Raw genomic sequence first — 19,834 nt, 5'->3', positions numbered from 1 at the left:
TAAAGAATATTCAGCAAGGCAGGCACGATCATGTTTGAATTCAGTGGCCTGATCAGAGGGCCAGATGTGGAACTCAGATGTCCACATCTTTGGAGAATTCACGAAGGGGTTGATAACCCTTTGCATAATAACCTTTGGGGTTGCTTCTTCAATGGCATGAACATTCCAGCAGGGTCCGTGGTTGAGCTGGTGGCACCTTATGCAACAGACTCAATTCTTGTTGCCCTGGTGTTCTCTGTACCAATCTTCTGCCGTGTGCTGACGAGTCCTTCAGCCGCTATGTTCATATTTATTTATTTATTTATTTATTTATTTATTTATTTATTTATTTCCCTCCCTCCCTCCCTCCCTCCCTCCCTCCCTCCCTCCCTCCACCCTCTGGTCTCACGGCCATACCTGCCAACTTTTCCCTTTTCTTGCGAGGAATCCTATTCAGAAAAAGGGAATTTCCCTTTAAAAAAGGGGAACGTTGACAGCTATGCTCAGGGTGCTTCACAGGATAAAATCAGAATATAAAACCACAAAATACACAACCAAAATAAAAACAACAACCCAATAATCACACACACACCCCATTTTAAAAGGGCACAGTAGTCTTGGGACAAGGTGCTTGCATTTCAAATAGCTTAGTTGCGAGTAGGGCTGGACGATATCTGGATTTCAACATTGAGATATATCACCAGCTAAACATTGCACTATGCCAATATATCACAATGTCTAAAATAAGGATGGGAGCTATGTAGAGGCAAACACAAGTCTACCAACTCAAATAATGCCAGCATCGCAGCCGTAGATGCTGGAAGTTCGGCTTAAGCCTATTCGAAGTTTCTTGGCTCCTCAGTATAAACTGGACAAGCATCTCATGTTTGAAGCAGTCTGCCTGGCACTGACTTGCTTGCCCAACCACCCCTCCTGCTGCCCCAAAACCACAGAAACGACCCTCTGACTTTGTATGGATGTCTGAAATGGGGAAGGGCTGTACCCTTTGCTGGCTCTGTGTGAAGCAAGAAGATCAAACTTGTCATACCCTCTGCAGTCTGCAGAGCAGATCAGAGCCTGTGACTCTCTTTTCTGTATCTGTGGGAAACGTAATTAACTTTCCAAGACAAACGGTGGCTGTGTGAGTCCGAGAGAGGCAAGCCACCTGAAGCATGGAGGGGCAAGACGATGGACAAATTCACTGGTGTGCTGACTGTCTTTCGATTCAGTTGCAAAGCTGAGAGGAAGCTGCTGGGAGTCTTCTTTTTATATGATGGCTTCCTTCATCCTTCCTGGCTCCGAGTGTGTGAGTGATAAAGTTATCCTTCCTGCTGCCTGCCCAAGGAATATGAGAATCTGCCCCAGGCAGGGCCCCCGAGAAGTGTGCTCAATATCCAGAACCACAAAAGAAGCACATCAGGACTTGACATATTTTAATTTACATACACAATTAATTGAATTTGCATAAAAATTACACAAACATGATGGATGCTGGGCCACTGGCTGGAGGAATCGTTGCCGTTAGTTTGAAATGCCATTTGTTTGCTTCCCAGGGTGGCACTAGAAGTGGGAGTCATCTTGATGGATGAAAATGATTATCAGTCAATGGAGATCTCAGAGGTTTTTTTACTTCTGAAAAATTTAGCAGGGAAAACAGAGAAGTTACCTTGAGTGTTCCTGGCTGGCTGAGTCTTAGGAATCAGAGCATTCTTAACTGTTTCTTTTCTTTCTCCAGATTTTTTTAAATTTACTGTTATATTATTAAATAAATATAGAAATAACAAAAAAGAGAAAACAACTTGTATGCAAATCTCAATGCATCATAGTTACATCTGCTATGTATCATATCCTTACAATGAGTAAGACAATTTTAAGAACCAGGTAGTCAAAAATTAAGATAAACCTCCATTTCACTAAATGATAGCAAGGTTATCAAATGAGATTATTTTTGTGCTTACGTTTAATTATCTTCTCCTTCCATAATAAGGGTCACCATGTTTTTAATAGTTGCATAACATAGGCAAATTCAGTTCAGCACAGCTTTTCCTATCACTACATTGGAAAATCTTCACTTGCTGACTTTCTCCTGGATTTGCAGCTTTCAAAGACAGAGAAACTAAAAATGCTGCTTCCTCTAAACCAGTGTTTCCCAAACTTGGGTCTTCCGCTGTTTTTGGACTACAGCTCCCATCATCCCTAGCTAGCCAGACCAGTGGTCAGGGATGATGGGAGTTGTAGTCCCAAAACATCTGGAGGGCCGAGTTTGCCTATGCCTGTACTAGGTGATATTTTAAATTGTAGTCCAAAAACAGCGGGAGACCCAAGTTAGGGAAACACTGCTCCAAACAGAGGAGGGGAACTTGTGTCCTTCTCCCAGCAGTTGCTAGACTCCAGTTCCCATGATCCCTGACCATTGGACATGACTCCTGCAGCTGATGGGTGTTGGAGCTCAACTACGCCTGGAGGGCTATAGGCTTCCCACCCTCGCTGCAAAACATTGAAGGGATTTGAAGTAGTGTTTTCTTAATGCAGGAAGGATTCCTGTCCCATCACCGACAGCTTGGTTTCTCTAGGCAAGCTGAGGCTTTGGGATGGAGGCTCTGGATGAGGTGTCTCTGGCTTGCAGGTAGATTTGAAGCCCCAGCAGCAGCATCCTCCCCTCCACTTCTATGTCTATAAAGGTAGCATTTTCCCAGCAGGCTACCTGGTGAGCTGGCCCATCAATTACACTTCCAGGACTGCATACATGTAGTGACCCTGCAAGCAGACTCTCAAGGCTGTGGCTGCTCCTTGGAAGCAACTAGCTGGAAAGGTGGTCATGGCAGTCGCTCTGCCGCACGCCCCCACCGAGACCTAACCTGAAAAGTCTGCCCATAGTTATTAATCACCTGCCTGTTGCCGACCTCTGCAGTCCTCTGATCAAAGTTGTGTCAGCCAACCTGCTGGGTGAAGAAGCAAGCTACTTTCCCCAGCTCAGTAAATGTAGGTTAAAAACTATCGGAAAGCTTTTGCAGAAACACAGATTCTGAAACTAACTTCCAGTGGGCAGTATATTCACAAGCACCCTAGGGGAAAACATGGTTTGGCAAGCCAGTTTTGAACATATGAATCTGCCTTGTAGTGTGTCCATCCATATTGTCATCTGTTTATTTATGGGAAACATTTATATGCAATATTTAAAGGTAAAGACCTTCTCTGTGAAATGAAACAAAAAAAATGTAATTAAGGAAAATGACAGCATTCAAATATTTCAAATCTCAATAAAGAGTAACCTAGTTTTTTTCTACTCTGACGGGCAATAACTAAGGCTGTCTTCTTCCGTCTGGTGCCCTCCAGCTGGTGCTGGACTCCACCTCCCATCAGCCCCTGAGAGTGTGGGCAGTGGTTGGGGATGGTGGGAGCTAGAGTGCCACAACATCTGGAAGGCCCCAGAGTTGGGGAAGGCCAAGCCCTCTCCTAGCCTGATTACTTGTTACCTTTTAGCTGGAGACGGTTAGGATTTGGACCTGAAACCTTCAGGGAAACCCCATTCTCTCCCAGTGAGCATTGCCCACTATGTGTTGTTGGCTGAATTGTCCTACCAGGCAGAAAAGTGTTGTCCCCATGCTTGCTTTTCTGGGGTTTGTAACCAGGTGCAGAAATGTGGCAAGATTCTATTTCCCTGTCACCAGTTGGAATTAAGCAGATGGCCTGTGCGCCAAGTTGCCATGTGGGGGGAATGCTCACCTGCATCCACGGCCTGAGATCAAGTGATGTTGCTGGTGGTGGCAGCATCCACAGCAGTGGAACACCCCCTTCCTTCCCTGTCCTTTTGAGCAGAGAGGAGGCGAGGACAATTCCCTTGGAGATCAGATCAGTACAAAAGGAAGGAGTGAGGTGTCAACACTCTGATGTGTCTGGCTCTGACGTGCAAACTGGCTGTGAGCAAGTGAGACTTCAGCTATCATTTCCAACAACAACAAGTACAATCTTTTAAGCAAGTCTAGTTTTAAGGTGGAACCTAAGGGTTGTTGTTTTTTGTTTTACCAGGCCTGTATCAAATTCTTTCTTGTCAGAGCCAGAACCCCTAATCTTTCCTCTCTTTTCCTGGAGTGGTCTCTGACTGGATGTTTTTTCCAGACTGTTTAGAAGACTGCTCATCTCCCCGCATCCCACTGTGGTGTGCAGAGTTTCCCAGACGTGATTAGCATTTTTCCTAGTGCTAAGGATAGCATGTCCCCTTCCAAAGGAGTTGAGCAAAGATTGCCAGACACTCTATTTCCCCCTCTGCCCACTTCCTCTTGAGCTAGGAGGCATCCCCTCCATGAAGCTTCTTGGAATCAGTTACTCCTCCCTTCCTCCCTGCCTGCTGTCACCTCTCCCTCTTGCGTGCATGTAACCCCCTCCCCAACCTTTAAGAAGGAAAAGGATTGCACATACTCAAGGGTGAAGGAACATTTCTGCAGACGGGACTTCAACAAATTTGCAAAAAACTGTCTGCTGTTTTTTCTTTGGGGCAGTAAGTGGAAATGAGCAGGGCTAGTAGCCCTCATTTGTTGTTGTTGTTTAGTCATGTACGACTCTTCGTGACCCCGTGGACCAGAGCACGCCAGGCACTCCTGTCTTCCACTGCCTCCCGCAGTCTGGTCAAACTCATGCTGGTAGCTTCGAGAACACTATCCAATCATCTCGTCCTCTGTCGTCCCCTTCTCCTTGTGCCCTCAATCTTTCCCAGCATCAGAGTCTTTTCCAGGGAGTCTTCTCCTCATGAGGTGGCCAAAGTATTGGAGCCTCAGCTCTCATAGAGATGGGTATTTTGGAATCTGCTTTCTATAACTATCAAACCTAGTTGCGTTCCTCTTATCACTCATTCTACCTAGACACCTTGACTATGTGTGCAGCCCAGCTAGGCTGCGTGGGGCTCCAGAATGCCAGAACCTCACAGGTGCTTAGAGGGCAATGGCATGGGACAGAACATGCTGACAGCTGTGTACTTCGTGAGAGCATTTGCGTGCAAAGTTGACTTCAGTAATGGCCATCACACACAGAGAGAGGAAGAGAGAGAGAGAGAGGGAGAGGGAGAGGGAGAGGGAGAGAGAGATGTTTGTGAGATAGGAAAGGTGGGAGCAGCAGCCTCTCTTGCCACTGATAAAGTTATATTGCAAAAATTGTATGATTGGGATGTGGCTGGCTGCCACCTCCAAATGACTGAGTTCTAGCCCCTCTGAGAAAAGAGTGATGGAGCCAGTTGCTATAGTGTTGCTCTGAGTAAACAGGGAAGGGGCCAGGGAGTTAGGCGGAGATCACCCTCACGCTTAAGAGATCATTGGAGAGCCCCAGCACAATGCAGGAGGCAAAGGACTAAGCATGTCCTATGTGTGTGTTTTTAATATATCCTTCTTTCAGTGGAGAAGAACCAATGGATCCCTACACCAAGCTCTGCTGCAAAGGCTTTTGCATTGATATCCTAAAGAAGCTGGCCAAGACAGTGAAGTTCTCCTATGACCTCTACCTGGTGACAAATGGGAAACATGGAAAAATAGTTGATGGCTTCTGGAATGGCATGATCGGAGAGGTAAGGAAATACGTGAAGGTTGCATTTTCCTAGAAAAGTCTCTGTAACATCTGTATAGCGAGTAACAGAGAAGTCATCGGATGTGCAAGATCTGGGACTCTCCTGATGCCTCTGTTAGAGCACTGTTTCCCAGACTCATTTTTGGACAACAACTCCCATCATCCCTAGCTAATAAGACCAGTAGTCAGGGAAGATGGGAATTGTAGTCCGAAAACAGCTGGAGACCCAAGTTTGAGAAAAACTGTGTTAAAATGAGAGTGGATATAGAGTTGGATCAATCCTTCTTTCCAGAGAATTTTAGGAATTGTAGCTCTTGGAGGGGAATAGGGGTATCCTAGCAGCTCTCAGCACGCTTAACAAATTACGGCTCCCAGAAGGACTGTTTAAAGTGGTATCATAGTGCTTTAATGTCTGGTGTGAATGTGGCCTCCGTACATCATTCGTTAGAAAAGTTTGTTCCATGGGTTCAGTTTACATTTCTCTAGCTGTTGATCATATGTTTTCAACCCCATCCATATTTAGATGTAATCTGCAGCATGGATGTAACAGCCATATTCAGAAAAAGCACATGGTACAGTCCTCCCAGGACTATTCCTATTCACAATACAAACTGGGGGGAGCTATAAGACAGAGCTATTCCACCTGGCTTTCAATTTGAACTTAGCCTGATCTTTTATTCCCCTTCTTTTCCTCCCCCTCCCCTTTTTATGAAGATTACCCGCTCTGGGATCCCACAGCTAATTCTCCCCTGGTCTCCTCGCTGGCCCAAATAGGACTAATTTAGCCAGCTAGCCCTGGTGGTCATCTAATGTTTATTGGATGGATTCCCCCCCCCCCAAAAAAAATGATTTTTGAATTCTGAATTTATTGTCATTCACGTTTTATACTGTATTTCATGCTGTTTTTTTCTTGCATCAATTAAGTTTTTTAAATTTGTTGTTAGCCGCCCTGAGCCCGGTTTTCTGAACCGTGAAGGGCGGGGTATAAATAAAAATTTATTTATTTATTTTTACTATATGTAGGAACACTTATGTCACAAATGTCCTGTGAAACAGGAAGGAAGGTTCTAGCCTCCCCTTCTTCCTTATGCCCTTTGTGTACGGCAGGAGATCTCCAGGTAGAGCAGAAATCAAACGTACAGCTTGGCCAGAGCTGTTATGTCAGAATTTGCAACCAGGGGACAGTCGGTTTTATCTGACCTGTTAGAAAAGGGATGAGAAAATATTGACACATTACACCAGGCACAGCTTTGGTGTGCTCCAGCTGCTTTGGATCAGCCCGGTAAGGAGCCACAAATCCATCTGAACTGGCTGAGTCACCAGAGCAGCACTAAGTGGCCACTGTGTGTGCTGGCAAATACAGCTAAGCAGCCCTGAGAGGGGGAAAAGGCAGTCATTGGCAGCAATGAAATTGGGAGTGGGGTATTAGGCATGCAGCCCCGAATTCTAGCTTGAACGCTCACCGTTTCTCCATAAGTAGAAACTATTCTTGCTCCAGGATTCCAGCTATTAAAATTATCCACTAGAGAAAATGGGAGAAGACTTCAGAAGAATCGGGAAGCGGCTGTGATCTGAAGCGGCCTCAGAAACACATGGCAGTGAATCTTTCTGAACTTTCAGTATTGCTAGCTATGGATATTGTTAGTCTTGAGGGGTTTAAGATGCAGTGGGAAAAACAAAACAATACCGACAATTACAGATTGGCAGATACTCATGTTAGAATATTTACAACTAGCAAAACTGACGGGAAGAGTTAGAGGAGCATTGAACCAGAAAATATTTGGAGAATGGAGAATATTTAAGGATTATATAAAATCATATTGTACCAACCACGCCATATTAGCAGAACTTGAGTGATACTTGTAAACACAATTGTCAGAGTTGCTTCCAGATCCTAGCTCACAGAGGATCACGCTAGCCAGCGATCATTAAATAAAAGTCTTTATTGAGTTACAGTTTCCATTCTCAAGCTGCTGCGTGCAACTCTACGTCTTATGCTTAGATCGGCGAAGCTCCGTCTGAGTCTCCGCCCCTTGTACACCAACTTAATATCCTAGCCCTGCTCCACCTTTTCCGCCTGACTGTTCTTCTCTGGGTCCCTCTGCCCCCCGGGGTCTCTTCCTTCCGGGATTCTTCTGACGCTGACCCCCCGGACCCTCCTGTCTCCTTGCGCCGGGCTTTAGGACCTGGCTCCCTTTCCGGGCTGCCTACTGCGCCACCTCCCTGTGCATTTGAACTTGGCGCGCGCGCCCAACCTTCCACCTTCCGTCTAACCGTCTCTTCGCTCCCCGATGGAGGTGTGGCCACTCCTGACTCGTGCCCTCCCTCCTGTTGTGAGCTGCCAGCGCTTGATCCCTGGCGCCCTTCCTCTTCCCTGCTCTCTGGCGGTGACGCTGGTCCCGATTTCCAACTGCTCCCCTCTGAGTCCCCTCTGGCTCTATCTTCCTGGGGTGTCCCCCTAGTCTCCCCCCTTGCCCTGGCCACTGGTGCTCCTTTCTGTGAATCTTCTGATTCACTGGAAAGACTCGGAGATCTCGGGTCGTCGTCATCACTCATCTTTTCTTCTGCCTCCTCCCCCTCGCTCTCTGTTTCCTCCCTTGCCCTCGCCTCTGCTCCTGAACCCCTGACATCCATCCCCCCCTCGAAGCCCCCTCTTCCCCCCTCCCCTCCTTCCGGTGAGGGAGCTGGGTGCTGCCGTGTCAAGGGGACGAATGTCGGGTACAGTTCGCTTCCCGTGGCGGGCCTCCATCTGAAGTCTTCCGGTTCTTCCTCCCTGCTCTCGTCGACGACGGTCACCTCCGCTTCCATCTCTGTGCCGCCGTGCTCGAAACCCGGGTCGTCCCCGAAAACGTCCATGTCCGTCTCTCCCTCGCTTCCTTCTGGAGACGTTGCTCGTCCTGGACCCTCCAGCCACTTTCTGCGCCACTGCTCCTCTGGTCGATCATCCCACCAATACGAGGGTTCTGAAGCAGATCCCGAGGGTGACCCCTCCGGGGAACGGGCGTCTCGTGTCGGTTCCTCGTCCGAGTCGAACCCCCGGAACGTGCTGGCTGAAAGCGTGGGCGTGAAAAGCCAGTCGTCGAAAAAGTCTGCTGGCATTGGCCTATGTGGGAAGAGGGCATGAAACTCTTCTTTGAGCAGAGGTTCGTCTAAAGCGTAGCCCGGCACCCAGCTGTTGGCACTGGCCGGGGTGCCCTCCTTGGCGAGAAGGTATTCTACCCCCTCTTCCCCCCATCTGGAGTCCAAAATCTCCGTGACTTCGTTGATGCGCTCCTCCTGTGCCACTCCCCCTTGCCCGGTTCTCTCTCGGAGTGGACTCGGTGCCGTTCCTGGTTCCTGAAACCTGTGAGGTGCCTTGTAGGGAGTGAGCACCGATCTGTGGAACACCGGATGCATCCTGGAGCCCTCCGGAAGCGCCAGCCTGAAAGCCACCGGGTTGACCTGCTCTTCGACTTGGTAGGGCCCCAGTTGTTTATGCCCTAGTTTCTTCTTTGCCAACGACCTGGCCGGCACTGCGTGGGCTGCTAACCAGACCCAGTCTCCCACATGGATCTCTTCGCCAACCCTTCTGTGTTTGTCCGCTTGTACCTTGTATGCGTGTTTAGCCAGCTCCAGGTGCCGCCGCAGCTGATCGTGGACCTCCTGCAACTCCGACGCGAACGCATCTGCTGTCTGCGGCTCCCCCTCCCCCATTCTTTCCAGTCCCGGGAAGGTTCTGGGGTGCCTCCCGTTGTTGGCGAAGAACAGCGTGACCCCCGTGGACACGTGCTTCGTGTTGTTGTAGGCGAACTCGGCGAGAGGCAGGTAATCCACCCACGTCGCAGGCTGTTGATTCGCATAACATCTCAGGTACTGCTGCATGATGGCATTGACCCGCTCCGCTTGCCCGTTGGTCTGCGGGTGTCTAGCCGACGCCAGGTTGATCTTGACGTTCAGGAAGCCCATCAGCTTCTGCCAGAAGTTCGAGATGAACTGTCGCCCTCGGTCGGACAGAATAGACCGCGGCAGACCGTGAACCTTGAACACGTGATCTATGAACAGTTTGGCGGTTTGTTCCGCCGTGGCCACCTTCGCACACGGAATGAAATGTGCCATCTTGGAGAACAAGTCCACCACCACCAGCACAGCCGTCTTGCCCCTCGAGCTGGGCAGATCCGTGACAAAGTCCAGGGCCACTCTCTCCCATGGTTCGAACGGAGTTTGCAGCGGTTCCAGCAGTCCGGCCGGCGGTCTGTGCACTGGTTTGGCCCTCTGGCAGGTGTCACACCTCGCCACGTAGTCCGCGACTTCCCCTCTCATTCTGGGCCACCAGAAGTCTCTGGCGACTAATTCCACCGTCTTCTCCTTGCCAAAGTGCCCGGCAGTGGGCGCGTCGTGCAGCTGCTGCAGTACCTTGGCGCGAAGTTCGTCTCCCGGCACGTAGATGGCCCCTTTACGTAGGAGCAATCCATCTCGCAGCTGGAACTCGTCGGTCGCTGCCGTGCCCCTGTGCACCTCTGCCATCTTTGCTTGCGCGAAGGAGTCATCCTGCAACGCTTGTCGCACCGCCTCCAGGTCAACTGTTGCCGCAGCGCACGCCCACACTGTCGGTGCGAAGATGTGCATGGCGGCCGCTGGCGTTGCTTCCTCCAGATACTGTGGCTTACGGGAGAGAGCATCCACCATGATGTTGGTGTCCCCCGGGACATACTCTATTCGGAAGTCGAAGTTCGCAAAGAACTCAGCCCAACGTATTTGCCTCTGGTTCAGGAACTGTGCCGTGCGCCAGTGCTCCAGATTCTTGTGGTCTGTGCAGACCTGCACCGTGTGCTTGGCGCCGATCAGGAAGTGCCTCCATGCTTTGAATGCTGCATGAATGGCCAGCAACTCCCTGTCCCAGATGGTGTAGTTCTGTTCGGACTTGCTGAGCTTCCTTGAGTAAAACGCTCCCGGCCTCCAAACCCCCTGCGGGTCCTTCTGCAGCAGGACTGCTCCGACGGCTCTGTCCGAAGCGTCTGTCTCAACCCTCATCGGCCTGCTGGGGTTGACATGAAGCAGCTGCTCTTCCGATGCGAAGAGACGCTTGAGTGCCTGAAAGGACTGCTCCGCCTGCTCTGTCCAGATGAACTTCTTTTTCTTGGAGCTGAGCGTGTCCGTGATGGCCGCTGTCTGCATAGCAAAGCCTTTGATAAACTTGCGATAGAAGTTCGCGAAGCCGACAAACCGTTGGACCTCCTTCCGGTTGCGTGGGCTTTTCCAATCCAACACTGCTCGAACCTTGGCGCTGTCCATGGCGAGCCCCTTGTCAGACAACTTGTAGCCCAGGAAATCCACCTCCGTCACGTCGAATTGGCACTTCTCCAGCTTGGCGTAAAGCCTATGTTGCTGTAGCCTGCTCAGCACTTCCCTGACGTGTCTGTCATGCTCCTGCTGCGATTCCGAAAAGATCAGGATGTCATCCAAGAAACAGACGCACGTCTTGTAGAGGAGCCCCGCCAACACGTGATGCATGAAAGCTTGAAAAACGTGGGAGCCATTTTGCAATCCAAAAGGCATAACTCTATATTCGTAGGTGCCCAGGGGCGTGAACATGGCTGTCTTCCACTCATCTCCTTCCCGCATGCGAATGAGGTTGTACGCCCCTCGCAGGTCCAACTTGGTGAACACGCTGCCCTTGCGTACCTTTGCGAGGAGGTCGTCGATTCGGGGCATGGGGAAGTCCGATGGCTTGGTCACACTGTTCAAAATGCGATAGTCCACTACGAGTCTTTTTTGGGGCGTGTCCCGCTTCTTAACAAAGAATACCGGACTGCCCCCCGCTGCCTTGGACTCTCGGATGAAACCGCGCTCCAAATTATGATCTATGAACTCCTTGAGTTCCTGCAGTTCGTCCTCAGACATGGAATACAGCTTCCCTTTGGGCAGCGCCGCCCCCGGCAGCAGGTCAATTTTGCAGTCATATGGTCTGTGGGGGGGTAGCCTGTCTGCCTCCTTCTCGCAGAAAACCTCCAAAAATTCTGCGTACTTGTGGGGAACCGCTTGCAGCGTGCCTAGCTGCAGCTGTGACTCCTCTTCCTCTCCTTCCTGCCGGGGTACGATGCAGTGTTCAGCGCAAAAGGAAGAGCCGAAGGTCAGCTGCCTCTGGTACCAAGCCAGCGTCGGGCTGTGCTTGTCCAGCCAACTCATGCCCAATACAATGGGCGTGTCCGATAGTTGAGTGACGTTGAAGCTGATGACTTCCCTGTGATTCCCAAGTCGCATCACCATTGGTGGCGTCTGCTTCACCACTTGCCCCCCTAGCAGCTCCCTGCCATCCACCGTGACAACCTGCAGGGGCAGCGTGGCAGGCAGCAACTGTATAGCGTGCCGGTCGACAAAGTCCTGCCCTATAAAGTCCGCATTGCTGCCTGAGTCAATGGTGATTGGCACGTCCATGGTGATTCCATTGGGCAGCTGGAGAGATGCGGTGAGCCTTACTACTGGTTTGGGCGGGAGGGGGTCCATGGGCTGTAAAATCTCTGGGGACTGCTTCACTGAGACGTCTGGCTGGGCCCCAGTGCCTCTTCCTCCAGCCAGACTCCGTCGTTTCCCTGCTGTGGTTCTGCTTGCTGCGTTGCTGCAGTTACCATTGCTGAGGCTGCAGTGTGCTTGTGGAGCCTCCGGGGACACTCTTTCGCCATATGCTGTGGATCATCACATATGTAACACTTCCTGTTCCCTCTAGGAGGCTTCGCTTTCACTGTTGCCGGTGCTAGGGCTCTGGCTGCTGACTGAGCCCTTGCACCTCCAACCTCCATAGGTTCCGCCCCTCCTCCGGGCGGAGGCGTGGATTGCGCACGCGCTGCTTCTCTGGGAAGGGAGGAGGAGCCCCTGGCTGGTTCACGCCCTCCACGCCCTTCGTCCCTGCTCCACGGACGTTCTTCCAGCCGCACCCCCACCGCCAGCGCCCTCTGAACGATCTCCTGCGTGGTCCGGGGTCTCTCCCCCCTCGCAATTTCATCTTTAACCGAGCTGTGCAATCCCTCCCAAAACAGGTCTCTTACAGGGGCCGAATCTCTGTCCCATTCCAGGGCACTGACCAAAGCGAAAAAGCGGGCATGGTACTGCCTTACGCTGGCCCTCCCTTGCCTTAGTCCATGCACCTCCTTCCGGGCAAGATCCACGTCAATGCTTGATAAAAAGCACCCATCCATCGCTTTAATAAAGGCATCCGCATTTTGGAGCGCCGGATCCTTATCTCTCCACAAATTGCGCAGCCATGCTTTAGCGTCTCCATGCAAATGGGACATGATGAACCCCACCTTCTCTTCCTCATCTCTAAAGTCTTTGTTCAGCAGTTGCAGTGCACACATTACATCTGCTCTAAAGTTGGGGTACTGTTGCAAATTCCCATCAAAGTGAGAGACCAGACCGCCTGTTCGTCTCCCCAACCCAATCCCCTCTGGTTTGGGTGTCTGTTGCCCTTGCTTCGTAAGCACTTCCAACCTGACCTGGAGATCCCTGCAGGCGGCAGCTGCGTCCTCCTCTCTCTTCCTGGATGCAAGAGCCTCGGCATTCAGTCGTGACACTGCTTCTCTGAGTTCCGCTATCTGCTGTTCGGCCGTCATATTGTCTGCCGTTCGTGAGCTCGCTAGTAGGCACCCGCTTTCTCTCCTCTCCGCGAGGCCGTGGATGCCCACAATTTATGGAGACGGAGCTTACTGTCAGAGTTGCTTCCAGATCCTAGCTCACAGAGGATCACGCTAGCCAGCGATCATTAAATAAAAGTCTTTATTGAGTTACAGTTTCCATTCTCAAGCTGCTGCGTGCAACTCTACGTCTTATGCTTAGATCGGCGAAGCTCCGTCTGAGTCTCCGCCCCTTGTACACCAACTTAATATCCTAGCCCTGCTCCACCTTTTCCGCCTGACTGTTCTTCTCTGGGTCCCTCTGCCCCCCGGGGTCTCTTCCTTCCGGGATTCTTCTGACGCTGACCCCCCGGACCCTCCTGTCTCCTTGCGCCGGGCTTTAGGACCTGGCTCCCTTTCCGGGCTGCCTACTGCGCCACCTCCCTGTGCATTTGAACTTGGCGCGCGCGCCCAACCTTCCACCTTCCGTCTAACCGTCTCTTCGCTCCCCGATGGAGGTGTGGCCACTCCTGACTCGTGCCCTCCCTCCTGTTGTGAGCTGCCAGCGCTTGATCCCTGGCGCCCTTCCTCTTCCCTGCTCTCTGGCGGTGACGCTGGTCCCGATTTCCAACTGCTCCCCTCTGAGTCCCCTCTGGCTCTATCTTCCTGGGGTGTCCCCCTAGTCTCCCCCCTTGCCCTGGCCACTGGTGCTCCTTTCTGTGAATCTTCTGATTCACTGGAAAGACTCGGAGATCTCGGGTCGTCGTCATCACTCATCTTTTCTTCTGCCTCCTCCCCCTCGCTCTCTGTTTCCTCCCTTGCCCTCGCCTCTGCTCCTGAACACCTGACAACAATAAACACCGTTTGTGGAGTAGATGGGAACAATATTAACGAATATAAAACTGCGAAAAAACAATGACAATATAAACAGTACAATGAGAATGATTGGAAGACTCGTTTTGTCAAGTCTTTTTTATTTAAGTGTTTAAGTATTAATTAGGAAGGTTTTTTATGCACATAAATCTGCTTTTTCTTCTTTCTGTAGTTTCTTTTCTTTTTTTCTTAATTGTTTTTTCTTTAATTTTCTTTTTGTAGTATGAGATTGTAAATTCTTTCTAAATTCTCTGTATATGTGTGTAATTTAAATTAACATATTTTTTTTAAAAAAAGATGCAGTGGGGTGGGGAGGAACCTCCACAAGGTATTGAATTTAGCAAGTTGTGGCATAATGTTGCTGGCCCTATTCAGCCTCTTCCCAATCCTTGCCTTTTGGGGTGGGCCAAGAAGGAAGGAGGATCGGCGGCAGCAGCATCACCTGCATGGACCATGTGCAAAAGGGGGAGGAGCCAGTTGAGGCAGAGCCGGCCCTACCATGCCACAAGGGGGAAGTGGCCCTGCTTAAGGTGTCCCCCCATGGGAGGATAGATGAAGGCAGGAAGTGGTGTGCAAACGATACAGTGAGGCTTTCTTACTGGCTGCAGTTGTGGAGGGTCTCCATTTGAACTCCAGACTGAGAAATGTCTTGGGCTGCCACTGTCTTTTGCTGAGGGAGGAAAGGATTATTGCTCAGACAAGTTGCAGGTTATAGCAGGGTCCACACTTGAGATTGAACTGAAGGTTGAAGGTTCGATTGTTGTAGATCCTGAACTTTTGAATTGGTACGAATTTTCATCCCGCCTTAATTACCCCAGTCCTGCATTTACAGCCTCATTTCCTCACTGCCACTATTTGGCTCTAATACTTTTTTTGCCTCAGGTCTTTCTCCATCATCAACACCATCGTCTGTTGCAGGCATAGTGTGTGCTGTGAATGTGAGTCTCTGTGCTGCGAGAGTTTGGGGTCATGTCATTCATTCATTCACAGGGCTATTACTGACTCACCCGCAGTTAGCTGCCCCCTCTGACCTGACTCCCCACCAGCTCCCCTGGTTCTGGGGAGAAGCATCTTACCCTGGCCGAAAGGATCCCTACACTAAGTGGTCTCGAGAGCGGAGCTTGTGCAGGCGGGGAGTACAAAGAACCTTTATATAGCCACGGCAATGTCATTTCTCCTGCCTAGGTCGCAAGAGTGGAACAAAGCATAATCAGATGTTCCCAAGGCAGACAGAGCAATATTAAAGACAAGATGATATTTCTGACAGGAAGGGGAGAAGGACAGTGCACCTGACATCCATATAAAAATGCTGTGCAAATAGAAGATTGGTGTCTTGGGAGGGAGGGTGCGCACTGCCAACTTACTATGGGCCATGAGGACAAGGAGCCAACACAGACAATGCTAGTCATTTTGCACATGGAAATCTGCCATATTTGGGAGGCATCTGTGTTAGAACCATTCCCCCTTATTCTTTAGTTTCCTATAGCCAATGGTGTGTTTGTGTGATCTGTCCGTTGCCCTATCCCAGCTCCTGCCAACCTAGCAGTTCGAAAGCATGCCAGTGCAAGTAGATGAATAGGTACCGCTGTGGTGGGAAGGTAAACGGCATTTCCGTGTGCTCTGGCTTCCGTTGTGCCAGAAGCAGTTTAGTCATGCTGGCCACATGACCTGGAAAGCTGTCTGTGGACAAACGCCAGCTCCCTCGGCCTGAAAGCGAGATGAGTGCCACAACCCAATAGTCACCTTTGTCTGGACTTAACCGTCCAGGGATCCTTTACCTTTACCACTAGTACATTCATGCAGATAGGTTATCCAGGGAGCAATTCTATATACATTTCCTTATCCGTGTCAGACCATTGGTCTATCTAGTTCAGTGACTGACAGTGGCTCTCCATAAAAAAAATCCTTCCAGTAGCACCTTAAAGACCAACTAAGTTAGTTCTTGGTATGAGCTTTCGTGTGCATGCACACTTCTTCAGATACACTGAAACAGAAGTTGCCAGATCCTTCTATATAGTGAGAAGGTGGGGAGGGGTATTACTCAGAAGGGTGGTGGGAATGAGTGATTGGCAGATAGCTGAGATGAGCCTGTTGACGACTCTTAACGACTGCAATAGGTCTTACAGGAAAAGGCAAGGGGTGAGATGGTGAAAAATGGCTTAGTCATGTATAATGAGATAAGAATCCAATGTCTCTGTTCAGACCAGGTCTCTCCATGGTTTTAAGTTTGGTAATGAGTTGCAATTCAGCAGCTTCTCTTTCCAGTCTATTTCTGAAATTCCTTTGTAGTAAAACAGCTACTTTGAGATCTTGTATAGAATGTCCTGGGAGATTGATGTGTTCTCCTACTGGTTTCTCTGTTTTGTGATTCTTGATGTCTGATTTATGTCCGTTTATTCTTTGGCGTAAGGTTTGGCCTGTTTGTCCAATATAGAGAGCTGAAGGACACTGTTGGCATTTGATGGCATACACAATGTTAGACGATGAGCAATTAAATAGTCCCGAGATGGTATGTGTGATGTTGTTGGGGCCAGTAATGGTGTTGTCCGGGTGTATGTGGCAGCAAAGTTGGCATCTGGGTTTATTGCAGGCTCTGGTGCCAGTGTCCGTGTTAAGTCTGGTTGTAGTATTATTGTGGGTTAGGAGTTGTTTAAGATTGGGTGGCTGTCTGTAGGCAATGAAAGGTCTTCCTCCCAGAGCTTGAGAAAGAGAACTGTCATTGTCCAGGAGAGGTTGTAGGTCTCTGATGATGCGTTGTACTGTTTTAACTTGTGGCTCTCCAAGGTGGTTTCAGGCAGGCTTCTTTGCCCGCCCTACTTGGAGAGCCAATGGGGATTTAACCTGGGATATTTTGCATGCAAAGCAGATGATACCACTGAGCTACAGCCCTTGCCAGACATGTGTGTATAAGGTTGCAGCCTCTTCCGCTTGTTAGAGATGCAGCACAAGATAGGGAAGGGATCAATGAGTGCAAGATGCTCTGCTCAGTTTGTGTGCAGCTGGCTCTGTTGTGGTGTTTTGTGTGCACGTGGTGAGGGATTTATTCCTGTCGTTTCATTCTTTTCTAGGTGTATTACAAGCGAGCAGACATGGCCATTGGGTCCCTCACCATCAATGAGGAGCGCTCACAAATTGTGGATTTCTCTGTGCCCTTTGTGGAGACCGGCATCAGCGTCATGGTAGCAAGAAGCAATGGGACCGTCTCGCCTTCCGCTTTTCTAGGTATGAGCTAATGCCGATAGCACTCAAAAAGAGGGACTTGCTATAAGTGGGTGCTGCAGAATGGGGTGCCCTTGTTCACTGTTTCAGCCAGCCATGCCTTTTGCCATGATATTCTGTTCCTTTCTCTCCCCCCCCCCCCGCCCGCCACCCACAAGTGTCCTGTAGCCACTGAACATACTCATTCTTCATTTGGCTTTGAGGTGCTGGTGGTGGTGGAGTCCCGTCCCCGTCCCCTCCAAGTTTATTTTTAAAGATGTCTTGTGCTTCTATAAACCTCAGTGCCCCCTGCTCCAGGCTTCTATTTCCTCCTCCCTGTGTGCAGATGATGCTGTTTTGGCTGTACAGTAGAACCTCTACTTACGACTGCCTCTACTTGAGCCCAATCCAAGTTGCGACCACGGCAAACCCAGAAGTAAATACAGTGGTACCTCTGGTTGCAAATGGGATCCGTTCCGGAGGCCCGTTCGCAACATGAAAAGAGTGCAACCCACAGTGGCGCATCTGCACACACACAGATTGTGATTCACCGCTTCTGTGCATGCGTGTGACATCATTTTGCGCTTCTGCGCATGCATGCGCGAGCGGTGAAAGCCGAAAGTAACCCTTTCCGGTACTTCCGGGTCACTGCGGGACGTAATCTGAAAGAACGTAACATGAAGTGGACGTAACATGAGGTGTGACTGTACCAGGTTTGCCCCAAATCGCACATGCGCAGAAGTGGCTGCTGTCGTCTATACATGCACAGGAGTGTGCTGCCGCCGAATGCGCCTGTGCACAATGGCGCTTCTACCAGCGACCCGGATCGACTTACGGACGGACCTCCGGAACTGATTATGTCCGTAAGTAGAGGTCCTGCTGTATAAGGATTGGCCCTCACCTTTGATCATCACAAATAGAGGAGAGGATTTGCTGATGCCAGATCCAAATCATGTGTGCTAGGGAGAATTTAGCACTTTTATAACTGCTTAGATATTTGGCTGTACATAATGCTACCCAATTTCAGTTTTCAAGCTGAAAACTACGATTTGTGGAAGAGTAGAAATACTTCCAAAAGGAACACTTTGCATGACCAGTCGATTTCATAACATTGTTTGGTGTTGTTTCCCTTGGTTAATGTTGAGTCTAAGCTGTTTTTCGTTGGAAGCGGTGATATGGGTGATTCCCAACAGTTGGGGAGCATGTAATGAACATGTAATGAGTGACATCAAATGCTAAATTGCTAATGAGATGATGCAACTGAGGGCAGGCAAATGTCGTTGAGGGAGTGGAGAAGAAGAGAGGACAATGTAAATTGTAAAAGAATGGAGCGTCAACTTCAAAAAGGGAGGTGTTTATCCTTTCAAAAGTTCTTATAAACTGCTCTGCCGCTTTGCCTTGAACCAGAAAATTGGGCAACCAATTAAGAGATTAATGAATTGGGCTGATACAAACAGGAAGGAACTGGCTGAGAGAACAGAGGCTGTAGGTGACCTGGGAAGATCTTGTCATGAAGTGATAGCTTGAGAAGTTAAGGTGAGCAGTAGGTAAAAGAACAATGAGCATGAAATAATGTGTTGCTTTGGGAACTGACAGGAAAAGTCACATGTTTGGAAATGCTAAAGGGAAAGGGTATCAAGGAAGGTTGGCAGCAAGGAGATACCATCAGATGTACAGTTGCCAGCGATTCCCCTTCCAAAACCAAGGAAATATAGCAGGGCTCGGAAGAGGCTGAGCTGTCAAGATATATGATATTAATTACACCCCCTTATCTATTAACATGAGTTTATTCCATCAGTGGAGGAAACTAGCTTAGCCTGGCATGATTTGTTCTTAACAAATTCATGCTGATCTCTGGTAATCACCCTGTGTTGTCCTAGAGACTTAAAGATGTATTGCTTCATTATCTGTTCTGATATGTTTCCAGAGACTTAAAGAGCCAATACATTCTCTCGTGTCCCTTTCGTTTCTTTTGGAAAAATTTGACCTTTTCCCAGTGGAGTCTCATTTACCTTTCAAAATCTGCCGATAGACCAGAGTTCTCCAGAGAGATTGTAGAAACTTCATTGTGAGCTTCTCAAAGGCCCTCAGCACACCCCAGCTCCCCCACTGCCTTCCCAAAGCCAGGCAAACAAGGCGCTGGGCTTTGGGAAGAAGGCATGAGGGCATGAGGGCTCTGACATGGTCCTAGATCTCTCCCACCAACCTCCCAAAGCCTAGTGATCTCCCAGATTTGGGAAGGAGGTGGGAGGGCTCTAGGATCCTGTCAGAGCCTTGCAACCCCTTCCCAAAGCCTGGTGCCTCACTTAGTCAGCTTTAGAAAGGCAGTGCAAGGGCGTGTGTCAAATTTGGGCCTTGTGGTGTGTGGCCTGCAGGTTCTGTGTTGAAGTGTTCTTGCGGCTCACTTGGTATGAAAAGTTGGGCTGCCCAGCTGCAGAGCAAAGCAGTAAAGCAAGTTCATCAACGGTTTTATAGTGTACTCAGTGCTTCTTGGATGAAATGTACTGTAGGATAAAAAATTATTGCTCTAATGATGTCTCCTGACTGATGGGCGCTCCGTTGATGCATTGCTATCAAATACATCAATTACTTGGCGGCGTCCATAGAGTAGTTTGGGACAGATACAGTGTGGGAGGCGGCACTTA

General features: G+C 49.6%; 1 protein-coding gene across 2 annotated transcripts in view; it reads left to right on the top strand.

Moving 5' to 3' along the window:
- The window catches only part of GRIN2C (glutamate ionotropic receptor NMDA type subunit 2C), a 104,164-nt gene that overhangs the window by 56,175 nt on the left and 28,155 nt on the right, over positions 1–19,834 (top strand). For both annotated transcript variants that reach the window (XM_083487108.1, XM_083487107.1), the window contains exons 6-7: positions 5,365–5,533; positions 17,060–17,213. In XM_083487108.1, coding sequence (XP_083343234.1) covers positions 5,365–5,533; positions 17,060–17,213 — 323 coding nt within the window. The remainder of the gene's footprint in view (positions 1–5,364; positions 5,534–17,059; positions 17,214–19,834) is intronic.

This window comes from Podarcis liolepis (genome assembly GCF_965112155.1).
Source record: "Podarcis liolepis genome assembly, chromosome: 2".
Lineage (NCBI taxonomy): Eukaryota > Metazoa > Chordata > Lepidosauria > Squamata > Lacertidae > Podarcis > Podarcis liolepis.
Note: the sequence above shows the minus strand (reverse complement) of the source record. Positions and strands in the feature narration are given on the sequence as shown.